This window comes from Sinocyclocheilus anshuiensis, unplaced genomic scaffold, assembly GCF_001515605.1.
Source record: "Sinocyclocheilus anshuiensis isolate Anshui unplaced genomic scaffold, SAMN03320099.WGS_v1.1 scaffold1102, whole genome shotgun sequence".
Lineage (NCBI taxonomy): Eukaryota > Metazoa > Chordata > Actinopteri > Cypriniformes > Cyprinidae > Sinocyclocheilus > Sinocyclocheilus anshuiensis.
In genome coordinates this window covers 570174-588952 of record NW_015539924.1, presented here as the reverse complement: position 1 = coordinate 588952, position 18779 = coordinate 570174, and the positions used below count along the sequence as shown (strand labels likewise).

At 36.9% G+C, this 18779-nt stretch overlaps 1 protein-coding gene across 7 annotated transcripts in view; it reads left to right on the top strand.

Moving 5' to 3' along the window:
• Nucleotides 1–18779, top strand: part of ppfibp2b (PPFIA binding protein 2b) — a 58503-nt gene that overhangs the window by 30429 nt on the left and 9295 nt on the right. For 4 of the 7 annotated variants that reach the window (XM_016483710.1, XM_016483709.1, XM_016483707.1 and 1 more), the window contains 13 exons: nucleotides 2283–2396; nucleotides 5834–5971; nucleotides 9881–10084; nucleotides 10840–10932; nucleotides 13298–13409; nucleotides 14115–14147; nucleotides 16169–16230; nucleotides 16358–16433; nucleotides 16544–16656; nucleotides 17570–17637; nucleotides 17854–17928; nucleotides 18360–18420; nucleotides 18639–18674. In XM_016483710.1, coding sequence (XP_016339196.1) covers nucleotides 2283–2396; nucleotides 5834–5971; nucleotides 9881–10084; nucleotides 10840–10932; nucleotides 13298–13409; nucleotides 14115–14147; nucleotides 16169–16230; nucleotides 16358–16433; nucleotides 16544–16656; nucleotides 17570–17637; nucleotides 17854–17928; nucleotides 18360–18420; nucleotides 18639–18674 — 1185 coding nt within the window. The remainder of the gene's footprint in view (nucleotides 1–2282; nucleotides 2397–5833; nucleotides 5972–9880; nucleotides 10085–10839; nucleotides 10933–13297; nucleotides 13410–14114; nucleotides 14148–16168; nucleotides 16231–16357; nucleotides 16434–16543; nucleotides 16657–17569; nucleotides 17638–17853; nucleotides 17929–18359; nucleotides 18421–18638; nucleotides 18675–18779) is intronic. The other 3 variants (XM_016483712.1, XM_016483708.1, XM_016483711.1) reach the window with 3 other exon arrangements.

The window sequence follows — 18779 nt, the reverse complement described above, 5'->3', positions numbered from 1 at the left end:
GACACGTGACACTGCCGCGGTGCAGCCCTGGGTGACACAGCTGCCTGTCTAATGCACAATGGGATGGTCGTAGATCACATAGCTATGGGACAATCTGTGGACAGGTTAGGGGGTTGGTGTTACTCGACATTTTACGAAGCCATGATGGTGGACACCACAGTGAGAGTTTAGCCTATTATTAGCTTTTGAATGGTATGTGTTTACTGTAAACTAGCAATCTTGTTTGTGTTCATTTAACAGAGATTTTTCCAAAGCAGACATCCGGCTGTAACAGTAAATATTTGTCCAGAATATGTGTCTGCTAACTTATATATCATTCAATTATTATATGCAATAAAAATGCCACAGATGTTACTATTTCTGTTTTCAAGGTCTGATAGATGGTTGCTAGGTGGTTTCTAGGGCATCTAGTTGGTCACTTAGGTATTCTAGATGGTTGCTAGAGTGTTGCTAGGTGGTTTCTAGTGTTGCTATTGTATTCTAGGTGGTTACTAAGTTGTTTACTAGGTGGCTGCTAAGTGGTTGTTTACTAGCCCAGGTGAAACTAACCCATCTCTAGTCTCTATAAAATGTTGGTCCTTAGATTTTGCTAAGGATTTTATTTACAGTTTGATTGCATCAGATAATAATTGCTGTTAATAGTGTTCGTCGTCTGTTTGATTACGTCTTTAATTGATTTTTCCGTACATTTCTGCCATATGTACATTAACTGAAAGTCACCACTGATAAGCTACTACTAAATATATTGTAGAAAATAATTTTCTGTAAAGTTGCTTTGCAACGATTTGTATCGTGAAAAGCATTATACAAATAAACTTGAATTGAATTGAATTGAATTATTTAGTGAGCCATTTTATCATCTACCAAACATAATTTGTAAGTCAGATTGCTTATGGTGTGTGCACACCAAAACTTTGTGCGTGGCTCCTGCTTAATGTTGTTTTGTATATATTAATGAGAAATAAACCCAAAAGCTATGTTTTTTTATTATACCCATATACAGTATTTTGTTCTAATTACACAAAAAATCTCAAGCTTTACAGGGTTTTACATGATTCTTTGATTCTTTTGTAGTGTGGGTATGGTGAAATGTACTACAAACAAACTTTTCAAAATTTTCGCTTGTGTCTTCAAGATGAACCCACAACCTAATACATTTATACGTAAAGAAATTCATTCTTTCATCAACCTCACGCGAGACGCCAAGTGCTACTTCCTCTCACCGCTGATTCCCGATGGTTTTAGCAAACAATTACTCCGAGTTGCCCCTTGTCATTTCAAAGAATAGTACAACGGCACAAGTATAAACACCTTGTTCGTTTGGGAAGATGTGCGCACAGTCAGCGGAGGCTCGCGGTGCGGAGCCAGACGAAAGTATAAACAAGGCTTCAATCGTGTCTTCCGCGCAAGTTGAAAAATTTCAACTCGAGTGAGAAATTCACATGACAAGTTGTCACACAAGCCAATCAGCAAAGAGCTTATTGACACGTCCAGTTTGACATCCGGTTGTATCAGAAAATGGAGGAGAGCATTATTATGTTTTTATTAACATGAGTGATGCAAAAAAAACATTGAGTAATCTAGAGCGAGTAAAGCAATGTGAACATTCGCTTCACTTTTGATGTGCACAGACCATTAGGAAAATACTAGCAAACCTCTCCTCAGCACAGTTTAATCATTTATTACTGTAGTAAGGACATTGAAGATGAATTATTAGTAGTTGGCACTCAAACAAATCTAGCAATGTTTTGTAATCACCACAGAGTATTAAAGGCTTACTTGTAGTTACTTGTAGAAAGTATTATAACATAAAAAAACGTTGCACACTTCACCTTTAAGAAGTTAGGTTGTCTAACTCTGCAACAAGTGTCAAAAAAGTTGCCCTTCTCTCTTCCTGCTCTCTGATTGGTGGATTGTCTTGAGCTCTAAAACACTGATGAACATGATTGGCTCCTAATGCCCTCAAGGTGTTGTTCTTCTCCTTTTACCTGTCCTGCTGGTTGGCAGTCCTTCAGTTGGTGCCGAACAAAAGGACACTTTCAAAACAATTGAAACTCAAGAAGGCTCACGTGTTAGCATGGAAGTGTGTCAGGGCTAAGGAATGGCTGTTTTTAACCCAAATATACACATTTGAAGGACTACATTTCGCTGCTGTTTAGACTTTGGAGTTGCATGTGTGTTGCAATAGTCATTAGCATATCTGTAGGAGGAAACGACAGAGAAACACTGGCCAGGTTTCAGGTTAGCCTGAGTGAACATTGTCTGCTGTCTGTTGGTTTTAGGTGAGTGTTCTCACTGACCAGGTTGAAGCTCAAGGAGAAAAGATCAGAGATCTGGAAAGTTCCCTGGAAGAACACAACCACAAACTCATTTCTACTGAGGAAATGCTCCAACAGGTAGGATTACATATTTGCTGTCATTTACGTTTTAAGTTAAGTTTTAAGCAGATATCATGGAAATATAAAGAAGAGACGTTTAAAATAATTCAATCTTCTACATGATGGTTTTGGTTGAAGAATTGTGAACACTTTCTAAAACTGTGTTTGCCACCTGAAACTTGAGCAATCCCTGGTTTTCCATCCCTGGTGTAGACTTGACTCAGATTAAATGTTCAGACTTACATATTTTTTTCAGTCTACTTGATTTATGAATGTGGGTTACCAGTCCTGGCATAATTATACCTTCAGAACTTCATATCCATGTATGTCAAAGTTAGTTGTTTGTTTGTGTGGATGTTATTATCATAAAGTATGAGGAATGTGCATGTTTTTGTGTGTTTACTGTGTGATTAACTGGCTTAATCTGGTGGATTTGTAATGAAACTCTTTTTAGCCACCTTGTTAGTAGCTGTTTGCTGGCAACTGTTCTTTTGATTTGCATAGAGAAACGGTTTAGTATAATTTCTAAAGTACTGTTTTTGAAACAGCTATGTTCCTTTAGCATTGCCAAGTAAAGCCACAGAAATGAATGATTATTTGTGGGGAGGATTTTAATGTTTTTAGTATCTGCTGAAAAAATACACAGACTTACTCAGACAGAAAGGATTTGAGTCATTGTGTACAAAAGGTTAAATGATTAATGTGTTTTGCACGTCACTTTTTTTCCTTTGAATTCTGTGGGTAAATTATGTATTAATTCTTGAAATAGTATTTAAAATTATTATAAGTAATATACATTATAACACAATAATGATAGAAAATATTGTAATGTTATTTAGATGCATAACGAATAATAAAATTAATTTAGACATTTTATAATCTGATCATATAATTGTTTAACATACCACATCAGTTTCATACAAATTTAAGGTTATATTAGTGAGAATTGCCCACTTTGCCTGGGATCATGTTCAGGATTCCATAACAGGACGGCTGTGCCAACAATCATATCAAGATGAAATGCTGAGATGGAGAGATAGAGAGAGCCCTCATGTTCTCCTTGCTTGATGGGGCAAGTAAACTCACAGCTTAGACATGGCAGTTGTCTTAAAGACCATATAGTTCTTTGTTGGCTTCTTTGTTCAATTTGATGTTGAAACATGCAGTATTGCTTACCAATAGTGCAAAGAGCTGTTTTATAGTTTATTTATTATGATTATGGATAGTTTAAGCCAGGATTTCCCCCAAGTGGAAGTTTGTGAACCCTTCATACGTTTTCTGAAGGAACTGCAGGAAATTCAAGAGATTTTGATAGAAATGTCAATGCTTAATTCAATTTAAGCCCTCATGTTTGTTTGTTTGTTTTATTTAAAATTGTATTAGTTTTTTAAACAGTTGTGTTGATCAAAATGTATTAATTCAAAAAGTAAATATTATTTTTGTAAGAAAAATAGCATTTCGCAGTGTTTCAAAAGTGAAAATGCAACATTCATTTTATTCTGAAAAGTTCACATTAATTTGAAGTATATTTTAAATCATGATTTATAGTTATAGGGGCTAATAAGGGTTCAACTGACAAAAAGTTTGTGGCCCTTAATCTATTCCAGTAGTTCTCAAGCAGCTGTCTTCTAAAAGGGCCCTTAAGATGACTTAACATCATTTACAATAGTGTTTGAAGATCCAGGGTTTCCACTGTCTTGAAAAAAAGGTAGCCTCAAAGTGATTTAAGTATTTATTTATTTTAATAAACTGCACTAGACCTGGATATTTTCTTATTTATTACATGGGTGTTTTTGTACATTGTACTGTATGAATATAATTTTTTCTAGTTATTCAAAGCTGTATAATATTTTATTAGTTAGAAATGCCAATTTAAAAATATTTGTAAAAAATCCTTAAGCCATATCCAGTAAATCACATACAACTGTAAAATTCATGGAGCCTTTAAATATGTATTATGGCCAATGAGGGCCTTGGAGTTTAAACGGTCGAAAAGCACTGCTGTATATGATGATCTAGAGCAGTGATGGGCAAACTTGGCACTTCCAGGCCACTTTCCTGCAGAGATTTGATCCAACCCTGATAAAAATCACCTGCCTGTAGCCTTCTAGTAGTCTTGAAGACAATGATTAGCTGGTTCAGGTGTGTTTGATTAGGGTTGGAGCTAAACTCTGAAGGAAAGTGGCCTGGAAGGGCCAAGTTTGCTCACCCCTGATCTAGAGACTGTGACGTTGGTGGCTGATTGTGACTCATGTTCACTGTACTTTTACAGAAACAAGAGATCATCAGTCTACCAGGAAACTTTGTGTTGTATTCATTGGTTTTCATCCAACACCACTATTTCTCAGTTGCATTATATCCACCTTTTTCTTCCCGTAAAAGTGGGCGCAGCCATTTGCAAATTCTATGGGTCTAGCTTCCCATCTCATCCGCATCCAGCTATTATTAGCTGTACAAACCAGCTTGTTTTGCTGTTTGATATTGAAAATTGTTGTGTCTCACCATATTATTTTAATGTATTATCTTAATTATGAACACACTGGTTTGTAAAGCTAACAGTTTTACCATTTACTGCATGTTGATATTCTTGTTATTTCCCTATAGCAGCTAATGTTGAAGAAAAAGGTAGATGCTTCTATTAGATTAAACTAAGTATGAGAAAATAGGTTTAGAGACTTGAGCACACAATCTGAGCTTTCTGATCGTTAGAACAACATGGGACTTGGACTTTTGTGTTCTGCTTCAGAAACTACAAAGAGGAAGTCATAAGGTGAAAGAGGAAGTGCAGTTATTTGAAATCTTCAGTCAGTGTGTTTGAGGGTAATTCTAGACAAAGTGTGAAGCGTAACTAGGACCAGAAGAAATCTGCTGACCTTTTTTGCACTGGTTGTACGGAAATTTGAATAAATTTGCCAAACAATTTAATAAACAAATGTGCATGAGGTGGACCATTTTTTACATGATACTATATTGTAATACTGTGTAGTTTTGTATGGTTTCGGAATATTGTAATCATTCAGCACAATAGTAAATATCAAAATACCACAGTTTTACCACCTGATACCATCATTTTATCACCACAATACTTTTAAGTTTTTAATGTGCACAAAACAATATATGCCTTTTTTAAAACACTTGTTAGCAAAGGTTCTCAGAGTCCAGCTGAATTTAGCCCATAGTATCAGGAATGCTGAGAAATTACGTTTCCCTCTTTTGGCCCTCCTGACTTTCTCACATACAGGCACCAGAGAGTCAGAGGAAGTAAAAATAGCGTTCATTGCTTGAGTATATTTAGCGGTGCTTAGCTTCGGCCTAAGCGTTACTGTGAGAGAACTTGGCCAGTGGAGAAGCGAGGAGCGTCTGTGTGCCGTGTGATTGTTACTGTATACAGTACAACTGTGTGGGTGTGTTTGTGTGTCACCATGTCTTCGCTAACGTGTGTGCGTGTGCTTTAGGAGCTCCTCAGCCGAACCTCACTGGAGACGCAGAAACTGGAACTCATGGATGAAGTTTCCTATCTGAAACTCAAGCTAGTCGGCATGGAGGAGGAACACAACCACATAGATGAACAGCAGAAACATCATAAAGCTGAGGTAGTGTATCAGTCTGTCAGGTCATAGAGGGCAGTGGGTTCATCTGTTATGAGATGGTATTTGATTAATATCATATTATTGTAGTTCCCTAAATGATACTACTTTAAGCCCATGGCTGTTTACTTCCTCTATTTGTGTAGTCTGTCTTGTAGGGATGTCACAGTACTAGTACTCGATACCAATACATTGTTTTCATGATTCTCCATTTTATTATCACAGCAAATAATTTAATTTAATAAATATTAAAGGAATAATTTAGCCTTTATTTTTATATTTTTCCTTTTCATTTTAGTTTGAACTTTGAGTGATGTTGTGTGCTTTAGTCATTATTAGTTTTTTTTTCTAGGTGGCTTAATTTATTTTTGCATTTTAGTAATTTTAGTTCTTAAAGTTTTTTTTTTTAAGTTTAAGTTTTCATCTAATAATTTTATTTCATTTCAGCTTTATTTAAATTACAGACATTTTTAGAATTATTTTCAGATTTATTTAAATTAAAGTAAACATTTTTTATTCAAATTTTATTTTAGTAACAACACTTTGTAGTATATAAACTATATAAATATTAAGTAATACAGTATATATTTAATATATATGTATGTAAATTAATGTTTAAGTTGTGTGTGCTTGTATAGAGTATTAATTATATATCTTTTATATTTTATTATCGATTTGGTGCCGATATAAAAGTAATTTTGACACCCCTACTATCAGGAATTGTCTGACAACTGTTATGTTTTCCTATTTGCTCATAAAATAATACTGATGAATACTTTGTAATGCCGGTTTAGGTTTGTTGACTAGGATGATTTTGGTTGACTGGATGATGTTATTTAGGTCTTTTTGAGTGTGTCTGTGTCTGTTGTCCACCTGTTGGCTCTAATTCAATTGAAACCACACACACACACAGAAGCAGCCATTTCAGTATATGTGTTGTTATATACATTTAGAGGTATATTAATAGAAAAGTATATGGTTCTATTGAAGAGAAACTGATTTTTGACACAACATTGTGGTTACCAAGAGCATCATGTTGAAATACAAGATCAGTAAACATGCTCAAAAGGTTTTGAGCTGACATTTACTTTGATGTTTCCATATGCCGCATGGAAACATAACTAGGGAACAAGGAAGTTGTGGTGGCATATTTATGTTGTGGTGTGTATATGTAGATCCTGTAGATTTATCGCCTCTTAACACCTAATTACTTATCGGACTCCCAGTGTAACGCACTGTGCAGAGCCAACAGACTAAACGGAGACTCAGAAAAACACCATAAAGCTTTAAAGGAGCATCTGTTCTGAGCTTTATTTTTCTTGAACATACTACATCTCTGGTTTTCTGTCTAAAAATGGAATGGTTCCTTTTTCAAAGCATTTTCCAAAACAGCAAGTAAGACGGGTTTCCCAGAGCCATGGGAAAACCTGGAAATATCAGAGAATTCAAAGCCTTGTAGAGACATGGAAATGAATAGAAATTTAAAGTCATGGGAATTTTCATAGTGAACATACATTTGCCTTGGTATCCTCACTCAGCTTAAAATATTTAATCTGCTTAAAATTGCTATTTGTGAGCGCAGTCTATATTGAAAAAGCCATTGGTCATTAGAAAACACTTTCTTTTCAATTTCTATACAAGTATGTAAACATTCTCCTGGTGTTTGATTTCAGGTAGGTATACCAAGGATTCAAAACAGGGAGGAGTTTGACTGAGCCAATAGACGTCTCATTGTTATAAATTTGTCATTCGTTTGAGCTGGGCTATCACACAGCCTCAGCCTTTCCACACTGACAGTGTGCTTACAGAAACGTGATTTACAGCTATGTACGCACACCCAAGCAATTACACATACACATTCAAACCCTACGACCCACAAATGCACCCGGTGCCAAAAAGGCAATGCGCTGATAAGGGAAGATGCTAATCAGTAGAGACACAAAAGCATGCGTTGGACCTAAATGGGAGACAGTGACGGGCAGTTTGATGAACGTAAAATGACAGACGCCAGAAGTGCTCAGTGCTTGTCTTGACGAGTGTTCAGCTGCAAACAACATGCACACACTTTTTAACACGTATCTGCAATGGGTGTCATTCACCTTTAGAAATGAAGCGAAAAGCGAAGGAAAAGCTGCTAATGGCTGTTCAGTAATGTGTGTTGCATTTTCGGTTTACAGGCTATGTACATTTTACATATTTACACATTCAAATTTCAAAATGTATAAATCTATCTAGTCAAATCAGTAAAAATTGCGCAAATCTCGCTTGTCACAAATGTTTGTGCATATTCTGTGACTGGTGGTTAATGTTGAAATTTCTGGGTTTACTGAGTAATGACTCAATCTTGTAAATCATTCTTTCTTGCATCTTTCTCATAAATCCATAGCATCACTGCACACTGTTGGTTGTGTGGTAACTGAGCTCTCCTTGCATTTGTTGCATCAACAAACACTGGCCTCAAGGGTGACAGCTGCAAGGCTCCATTCAACGGGACGGAATGGCAGAAATTCACTTTGAAAATACCACAGGCGCAAAACACTTTCACCACACACATCTCCCCCACTCACAAACCTTTAGCATAGAGCTAAATATAAGCTTGGAACGTGTACCTTATCATCAGCTTTAGTATCAGTGGAGAATATCATATGAAACTTCCTCTGGCTGACAGCTTTTGCATTTCTGTCCGAATAGCCAAGATTAGCCTGACTAATCATTCACTCAAAAAGTATTACATTATTATTTATTACTCATCTGGACATTTATTTGAATCTGAAGCACCTGCATTTTTTATCTTCTGAAATGCTGTATCTTGGTTCCCAGAAAAACTTGTCCTCATATAGACCCTTCTTTAAATTGAAAAGTTTTTTTTTTTTACTGACAAAGAGTAGGTCACAATTCAGGTCCTTTCGCCACCTTTACCATTTATACAGAAGAACATTATTTCAAGCATAAAACATAATGCTGATAACATGTAAGGTATGTGAATATACACTTGTTGAACATTGGTAGTGGACAAATAAAAAAAATGAGAGACTGAATAGTGACTGAAGAGAATTTATTTTCTAAAAGTCTAGACTTAAACACTTAAAGGGTTAGTTCACCCCAAAATGAAAATGCTGTCATTAATTACTCACCCTCATGTCATTCCAGACCCGTAAGAACATCGTTCATCTTCGGAACACAAATTAAGATATTTTTGATGAAATACGAGAGCTTTCTGACCCTGCATAGACAGCAGCGTAACTGAAATGTTCAAGGCCCAGAAAGGTAGTAAGGACATGAATAGTCCATGTGACATCAGTGGTTCAACCATAATTTTATGAATCTACAAGAGCTTCGAGCTATGTGGTACGGTCATGAACGCACATCAAAGACTGACACAGAAGAGAAGAAATTGTTGAATAAAGTTGGTATTATTGTTTTCTATGCGCACAAAGTATTCTCGTAGCTTCATAACATTTAAGGTTGAACTACTGATGTCACATGGACTATTTTAACGATGTACTTACTACTTTTCTGGGCCTTTAACGTGGTAGTACCCTTGCTGTCTATGCAGGGTCAGAAAGTTCTCGGATTTCATCAAAAATATCGTAATTTATGTTCTGAAGATGAACGAAGGACTTATGGGTTTGGAACAACATGAGGGCGAGTAATTAATGACAGAATTTTCATTTTGGGGGGAACTATCCCTTTAAAGGAACCTGAACCTGAACCTCCAGAAATGCTTGTCTGGAGTGGACGTGTGATATATTAGATACGAAAACCAAAAGTGCACAAAGCCAAAGAATAAATATGGCTATTCAGAGAACTCAGATTAATCATAAGACCATCTACAGTATGTCTATGTGTAACTGTGTTTCCAAATCTAAACAACGTTTTCCTTTTTTTCTGGCTTTCTTGTTTTTGCTCTCTCAGAGTGTGGTTAATCTAATTAGTGAACTACAGGAGCAGATGTGTAAATTCCAGGAGGAAATCAGCAATCGCATTCAGGAGCAGCGGGCCCTGGAGAGCCTGGGGGACAGTGGCATACGCGAGGCTCTCGACCAGAGCCCCGATGTGGGCCTTGGTGCCTCGGATGCTGAGGAATGCAGCTGCCGCTGTAGAAGCGGAGGAGAGAATGTAGGCAGATCCTCATTACGTGGTGGACTTACTTCAAGACCGTTTTTACCTCCTTTACCCTAAAACAACCATTCCCCATCTCACTTTTGGACACTCCAACAGGAATTTACTAACTGCCTCTTCCTACAGTGAATGCAATGTGTCTGCGGGCTCCACTGTGGGAATCTCATGGTTATTGGTGTTTGCAGTGTGTTCCGATGACAGAATTTCATGATTTATTTTGGGTGTAAACCTGCATGAAGGAAGTTCACTAACGCTAACGGTTGCTGAGTAGATCCAGAGAGCTTCCAGGGGCTGTGGGCTTAGTGGTGACCCTATTAGATTCTTTCTCCTTGATCAATTCTGTCAGTTTTTGAGGATTCAAGGTATCTTACCTAGTTTAAGAAATTAATAAGGTATTCCAGGAATCTCAAGAGCTTTTTCTTGTGTTTTAACTGCACGGTGTGTGGGTTTCATGGGTCAGTCCAAACCCTTTCTCCTGAATTCCTTTGTATTGATATGAAAGCCCTTAGTATGGATCCCCTGAAGTGGAATTTGCAGAAAAAAAGCTCCTGGAACTTTCGAGTATACACAAGAACATTTTTCCACATGCACAGGAAAGTCTCAGGGTTTTATTTTTTCTGCAAAGTCAATTTAGGGGCTCTGTACCTTAGAAAGAAGCATAGTTTTTCCAGGAGCCGTTGCCAGAATAGTTAGATATTTGCCACTGCAAGGTGGTTTGTAATTGTTCTTCTTTGTTTCTGCTTATTCATCAGGCTTTGCTGCAAGAGCTTCGCCTTCTTAAGAGCAAAGTTGAAGAACTGGAGGGGGAGAAATCGCAATATGAGAGGAAGCTCAAAGCCACTAAGGTAATGTATATTTAATCTGGAATCCTATTAGCCTTCAGTCTAGTAATTGGTGCTCTTGTGGTTCTGTTTTGTTCATTACGAACTTTTAACTGCCCCATCAGCATTTGCTAACAGTCTCTTTATCCATATTGGCTTAACCCCAAATGCAAACTCTTGTCAATGCAACCTCTTGCTTTGATCCCGTAACTCTTCTATACATACTAATTTGACTTTTTATTTAATTGTTAATTGCACTCTCACATACTCTTAAGCTCTCAGCATAATGAACGTTCCTCTTGCGTTCTCTTTTCCTCCAGCTTTCTATCACCTATTCCCTCCATGTCTGTTACCAGTCGCTCATGACCAAGCTTTCTACACTGAAGCTCACGGTTGAGCACACTCAGGTAGAACGACAGCATTGGGAGGAGCGCTGTCGGACAGCTCAGGTGCTTAATCCCGCTCCTCCTTCTTATCCCTTGTCATCCTCCCTGAGGAGTATGACACAAAGGAGAGGGCGATGATGGCCCTGTCCCAAAATGGCACCCTCAGTCCTTGTGGTTCTTTGAGTTCACATGACGTAATGTTGCTGGATAACTGACCACGTCCTTTAAGATCTATTGACGACACATGGGGAATACGCTTTGGAATCATAAAATGGGACACCCTGTGGTCTCGTGGAAAAAATGAAAGACCACATTGACCGCAAGTTTGCATCAAGAGTGCCATTTAAGACAGGGTTGCTTTCATAATACTTCCACCTCTGCTCAAGACTTGGAGGTCTACGTTTTCCAAGCTTTGTCATAGTTTCTTGAAAATGTCCACTCCTTTGGTTGTTATGCCTCTCTGAGCTCCCAGTCCTTGTGCCTCTTGAACCCTTGTTTTATATCAAGGGCATCCAATCCAGGCCACTATCTTGCAGAGCTTAGCTACAACCCCAATCAAACAAACCTGAACCATTTAATCAAAGTTTTCAGGATCACTCAAAACTTTCAGGGAGGTGTGTTAGAGCTAAACTTTGCAGGAAGGTGGCCCTCCAAGAGCAGGATTAGACACCCGTTTTATGTAACAGGCACTCGGTCAGTTGTTGACAAGCTACTGAATATTGTACAATAATCTTACAGCTTAAAGATCCCCAGTTTTTAATGCTGACCTGTTTAGATGACTTGCAATTGCTCTCGAAAGTTTGAGCCAATAATAGAGCTCCACATGGTTCAGTGGCAATCTTATAAACCACATTATGTGTTGAAGTGAGTAGTTTAGTTAAACCGGACATGTGGATAGGCTACTATAGATTATCTCTGTTTGCCTTGTGCTCATTGATGAAATAAGCATGTGTTTGTTTGTGTGAGTATTTGCGTGTTAGATTGGGTATGCATGACTTCGTCCTCTGGCAGATTGTTAGGTTTGTCTGTCTTGGGAACAAAGGTTGAGCAGTTCAATATGGGGATATAAACAGATTCACACACTATATCTGTACATACAGTACATTCTTTATTTACATTGCATTGTCTTTTTGTTCTTCTATAGCCTGTAATGAAATACTACAAATGCATAGTTTAGTCATATTTGCCTGTTACTACCCACGCAACCTTCTCTCTGTTTGACTAAACAATGGCAGATGGGGGAATGTTTATTTGTAGTGCCATTGGTGGCACAGAAATTAGAGGAAGGTTGTGTGTGTTGCTATGTGCTGACATTTGAGCATTTACAAGGTCAGGACACTGATGTAAGGAATCTGCTGCCAAAGAATTTTTAGCCAGTCTCAATGTTCTGATGGGTATGGCCGGCGTAATCTCTTCAAGCTGATGTAAAGCGAGAGTGAGAAATCTATCATATTGATATAGCTAGAACGCGACAATGTGGAAAGTGTCGTTATGTTTGTTAATTCATCAGCTCAAAATAAATAATTTTGTGCCTTTTATCAACCTTGTAGCCTGCTATAGTACCAGCATAACTACTTGAGTTGGTTTTCTGGAAAATCATGTCTGAGCATGATGGTGGTGGTACAGTATATGAATGGTAGCAATATGCTACATATTAAGTAGAAAAAGCTTACTTGTTTGTGGTAGTCCAATTTTTTTGTTTCATGTTTTGTGAATATAGTGGGTGTTTTTAAGTGTGGAAGTACCATTTGTCACCCCCCAAAATGGTGAAGGTCATTTAACCTGTTTTTAACCCTATTGTGCCTGTCACTTTTGTGTTGACAATGTCAGATTCCCCTGTTCTCCCAAAAAGCATTAATATGATAAATATGATATTGAAGATTCACTGTGATGTTGTGTAAAATGGACCTCATTGTCTTCTTTATATGAAAATGTTAATACAATTATGATATCTTACCGTGATCTGAAATGTGCTAATCTGCTAATGTGTTTTTTTTTTTTAGACTGAGATTGCCAAACTCCAGCAGCTGCTTGCTACAAAGGATGCTGAAATCGAGTGTCTACAGAACCAGCTTCTGTCCCGAGGAACCGTCAACAATGACATCACAGAGAGAGGTACCTCTAATTTTATTAATCCTAACGGTTGCTGAAGTGAGGCCTTTAGCATTACATAATGTAATTTAGCATTACATTAATAAAAAATTACACTTTTCACTAATAAGGTACAAAATAGAACCTGAAACCCTTAAAAATTAAGTAATTTTAGTCATTAAGTCATTTTGCAAATGGTTAGGACTTAACTTTCAGAAAATGTGGATTTCATTCCCTTGTTACCCCTAAATTTGGCACAGTTTAAAACCCTGATTAGTTTGACTGTTGATTATTGTTATTCTAGCGAAAATATCAAAATTAAATAGACAAAATGTATATAATTCCAAATCTGTGTGTGTGTGTGTGTGTGTGTGTGTGTGTGTGTGTGTGTGCAGAAATGAGTAACAGGGTTGCATAAAAACATCTTGTTTAATTTTTTTTCTTATTATATCATGGGTAACAAGGATGATTGATCTAACGTGCTAGATTAATTTTACGTTAGATGATAATTTATCTAACATATTTAATAGGTTTCACAGATTTATGCCTGTGCTGCTTTTAAAAGTGTAATAATCTGACACCAATGTGTACTCTGTGGAAAGTACCAAAAACTAACTGCATGGGAGTGACTGTGTGTTGGAAACTGTTCATGTGAGTGTTGAAATTACTAACATATGGATCTTTTTGGTAATCACTATGGCCTCTGCTGTTTGCCACTCCCTGTTGTAGAGGAAGTGTATAAGAGAAAGCTGAGAGACAAACGTAAGCACACATTTCAAAGTCTCAGATCCTCCCATGCTGTCCCCCAGCTTGATTCAGCTGCCCCTTAGCATCTCTCTGTCAATCTGACTAATGGGGTTGCAAATTTAGCCAAAATTAAGTTTAAGAACAAATGTTGATTTGAAATTAACTTCTATTTCCCATCAATTAAATTAAATAAAAAAAATTCTTATGATAACATGGGTAACAAGGATGATGCTAGATTAATTTTACATTAGATGATAATTTATCTATCATACAGTCTATAATAGTGTTCACACAGTTTTTTATGCCTCTGCTGCTTTGTATAATATAATAATCTGACACTGATGTTTACCCTGTTTGTGGAAAGTACCAAATACTAGCTGCATGGGAGTGACGATGTGTGCTGAAAAATGTTTATGTGTGTGTGTTGAAATGACTAACATATGGATCTTTTTGGTAATCACTACCTCCGCTCTTCACCACTTCCTGTTGTAGAGGAAGTGTGTAAGAGAAAGCTGAGAGACAAACGTAAGCGCACATTTCAAAGTCACATTTCAGATCCTCCCATGCTGTCCCCCAGCTTGATTCAGCTGCCCCTTAGCATCTCTCTGTCAATCTGACTAATGTATACTGGCATGCTGTCAAGCCTGTCGCACCAATCCCCTCAATGGCTACCTGTGTGTGTGTGTGTGTGTGTGTGTGTGTGTGTGTGTGTGCGCGCGTGTGTGTGGAGGGGGTGTTAAGTGGCTGATTCATGCTTGTCACACCCCTCAGCCACTCATTGCTTTCCCATGGGTATGTGAGCTAAAACTCATAAATACAGGACCCGGGCCAGTTCAAAGAAAGAAAAAGAACAGATGAATTAGCTACTCACAACTACTATGTTTTGTATGTTGCCGAACTTCATTGTAGCATGAATTGCATGAATAATGCATTATTAACAGCCCAATAGTGGGTGTGTTTTATTGCCTGTGAAGTGTTACTCAGAGCCATCACAGTGTGTGAAAAGACTTTGATTTTATGTGTAAACCTTTTTATATGTGATGCTAAATATAGTACATAATTTAAAAAAAATAATAATTAAAGTATGCAGTCAAATATATAAAAATACATAAATTGCCTTGGCTTCATAATATGGTAAAATTAAATATGTTAAATATATTATAGAATTAGAAAATATTATTAATAAAAATGTAGAAAGTATAAAAAATAATATATAAAAAAGTACATTGGTGCCATTATAAGTTATAGTTGACTTTGATTTTATTTGTAATGTATTCCTATATATTCTGTTGAATATATTACATAATAATTAAAAATAATATTAAATTGACCCATTGTATTGTAAATTCATTGTAATGAAAATTATAATTACTAAAATGTTATATTAATTTACTAATATGAATGTTAATTTTTTTAAATATAAAAATAGAGCGAGAAGGAAGGTTTCCCTGCTGGAAATACTAGTTTTAAGGAGGTCAAGCTGGATTTTCAAACATGATAGCTGGTTCACTTAATTTAGCTGCGGTGGTCAGCCAGCTCTAACCAGAGGTTTTTGACTATAATGTCAGCTACAGAGACAATTTTTCTGAGCATGATGTTCTGTTATGAGTCTTGGAGTAATTAACTGCTTGGCAAAAAGCATGTGTCAATCTGGACAAGCATGTACACACTTAAAGAGAATGTTGTTTTAAAGAGTGTTTCACCTGTCAACTACTGTATTTCTCCTGGCAAACCTTCAGAAAGACCATCACATCTTTCTGAGCTTTTCTGGAGGGCTGGTTTACCTCAACATCATCTATTTGTGTGCTTTGTAAATCGAGTGTGTCACCACAATGCAGTGTCGGGGAGTGGCTAACTAAAAGTAACAACATTTTATATAGCTTGACTGTGAAAAAATAACTACATTTTAGGGAATCTTGCTTGTAGTTTAACTACATTGAAACTCTAATGCTATTTATAATTTAAAGTAAATTCCCCAACACTGCCATAATGATGTAATGGTGCATATTAAGTTTTGTTTGCTCTTTCTGTTCTAGATCAAGAGCTGCAGAGGTTAAAAACTGGAATGGAGACACTAATCGCTGCCAATAGTCAAAAGGTAAGCAAACATCTATGCGCTTTGCGTTTGTTAACAGGTCTAAAATCTGCAGGAAGCAGCATGCGTGTTGTAACAGGTAGAGGGGTTTGCTTATGGACTAAACATCAACTCTATTATGTTTCCGAAGGATCGACACATAGAGGAACTCAATCTTCTGTTGGGCCAGTACAGAAAATTGAAGGACGGCTTAGCCCTTTCTCAAGGTACCTTTGACGAAAACTTAATTTTACTGCTTTAATGTTTTTTTCACTGTTACTAGATGAATTTGACACTGAATGTGATTCTCTCTCTCTCTCTCTCTCTCTCTCTTCAGTGGCCAGCGATATGTTGCTGTCTGGCAGCAGTGAAGAGGATCTTAGTGGCAATCAAAAGATAAGAGCCCTGACGCATAAAGCATACTCTGACATTGCCAGATCAGAGCTACAGGTACCGTTCAAGGTTTTAAACAGGTCATATCACAGTAAAACAGCACGATCTTGCTGTTTTGAGCTTCCTTTATATTCCCTTTCTAGTACAACCAGACCAGTAATGGAAAAACGGGTCATTCAGAAATCATCACAATGTCACAACCATAAACACATTAACATGTGATTCTCATGTTTTCATATCCACCAAGTGGGTAGTTTTACACATGAAGAAATTAGCCAGTAATAATTTAGATACAGAAGTCTTATGCACTACCATTCAGAAGGTTAGGGTTGGTAAGATTTTTTTTAATGTTTTTGAAGGAATTCTCTAATGCTCACCAAGGCTACATTTATTAAAAATACAGAAAATTGTGAAATAATATTCTAATTTAAAATAACTGTTTTCTATTGGAATATATTTTAAAATGTAATTTATTCTTGTGATGGCAAAGCTGAATTTACTCCAGTCTTCAGTGTCACAGAAATCATTCCAATATACTGATTTGTTGCTCAAGAAACATTTCTTACTTGCTTAAAAGCTGTGTTGCTTAATATTTTTTTGTGGAAACTATAATACATTTTTCTATTCATCTTTGATGAATGTAAAGTTTAAAATAACAGAATTTATTTGAAATCTTCTGTAACATTTTAAATGTTTTTACTGTCACTTTTGATCAATTTAATGCATACTTGCTGAATAAAAGAACTGAATTTGAATTTCTTTCAAAAATAACAATCCTATTGACACAAAACAGTGGTGTACAGTGTTTGAACAAACAGTTTAATTTGAAATTGCAGAGACAATGTGGTAAAGTGGAATTCAGGAGAAAACCTAAAATGCTAAAACACAAAGGCATAGATTATGGTCCATTTGTCTCCATATTTCTTGGTTCAGTTTTTATGTTAAGTTCTATTTATTTTGCTCGCCACAGATGTCTTCCCGAGGCCCGTCGCCACTCCTGGTCTCTCCTCCATGTTTACAGAGGGAACTGGACTCCAGGTGAGCAAGAGTTTGTATTACTAACGGTACACTGATGATAGCAGAGTCTCAGTGGGCCGCTGTTCTTAAAGGCAATAGGGATCAGGAGGCCTCTATGGGAGAAGGATCATTTTGCTGCAAACTCGCTGTCCCAATCGTTCACCCAAGCTAATGTGATTTTGTCAACTCTATCTCTCTTCCTTGCACTCCGTCCCATTCTATCCTTCTCTGGCCCAGCTGTCGCAGTATACAGCCCTCCATGGAGACCTCGATGGTATCCATTGGCGACTTGGGCTTTTACAGCAGACAATGGCAAGTGGAGTGTGTGTGTTTGTGCTTGTCTAAAAGGCTTTCTAAAGTACCAGTGGCCTTGTTCTTGTGATGTTTTTGCCACACACCACACACGCTGTCGTCTACTAATCAGTCTAGTTGTAGCTGGAGTATTTCCTGTGATGTTTTCAATATTCCTTGGGTGCATGTTAAATTAGGACATTATGCTTCATTTTTTTTTCTCAACAATCAATTACCCACATACATTTAGCAGAAATGACCATTTTTGCAGTATTGGTGCAAAATCATGTTGCAATTTTTTTGGACATGGTCTTCAATCTTTTGTTTTTTTTCACCATGTGTATGTGCTTCCAGCTTACATTTGTTAGTAACCTGAACCAATAAGATGCTGTTATTCTGCAATAACATAAGCAAAGCTTGTTTAATATAATTGTGCATGGTTTTATTTTCAGGTCAATGCCACGGATGCTGTCCACCAGCTTGGAAGATCTCCAAAGTGGAAGCTTACAGATGGTACAAAAACCTGAATCATTTTGTATAAATAAATATGACTCTTCTGCTTCTTGTTCCCAACTAGCTCATATCATTAACAAAATGCTTTTAGTCTGAATAACTCAACTCAGATCTCTTTATTGCTACATTAACATGAACAATAGTGCTTTGAATTTGTGTGTTTCAACTAACAATGTGACTTATATGTTTGTGTGTTTTGACTGTTGTTTTTTCTTAAGCATGTAGTGGGCCAACCAGTAGAGGCTGTTTTAGAGGTACTATGAGCTAACATAAACCAATAAACTAAAGCAAACACAACACCAGAAGCACAACAGTAGCATTTGCTGTATGCACATGCATTAGTTAACATAACCTATGCA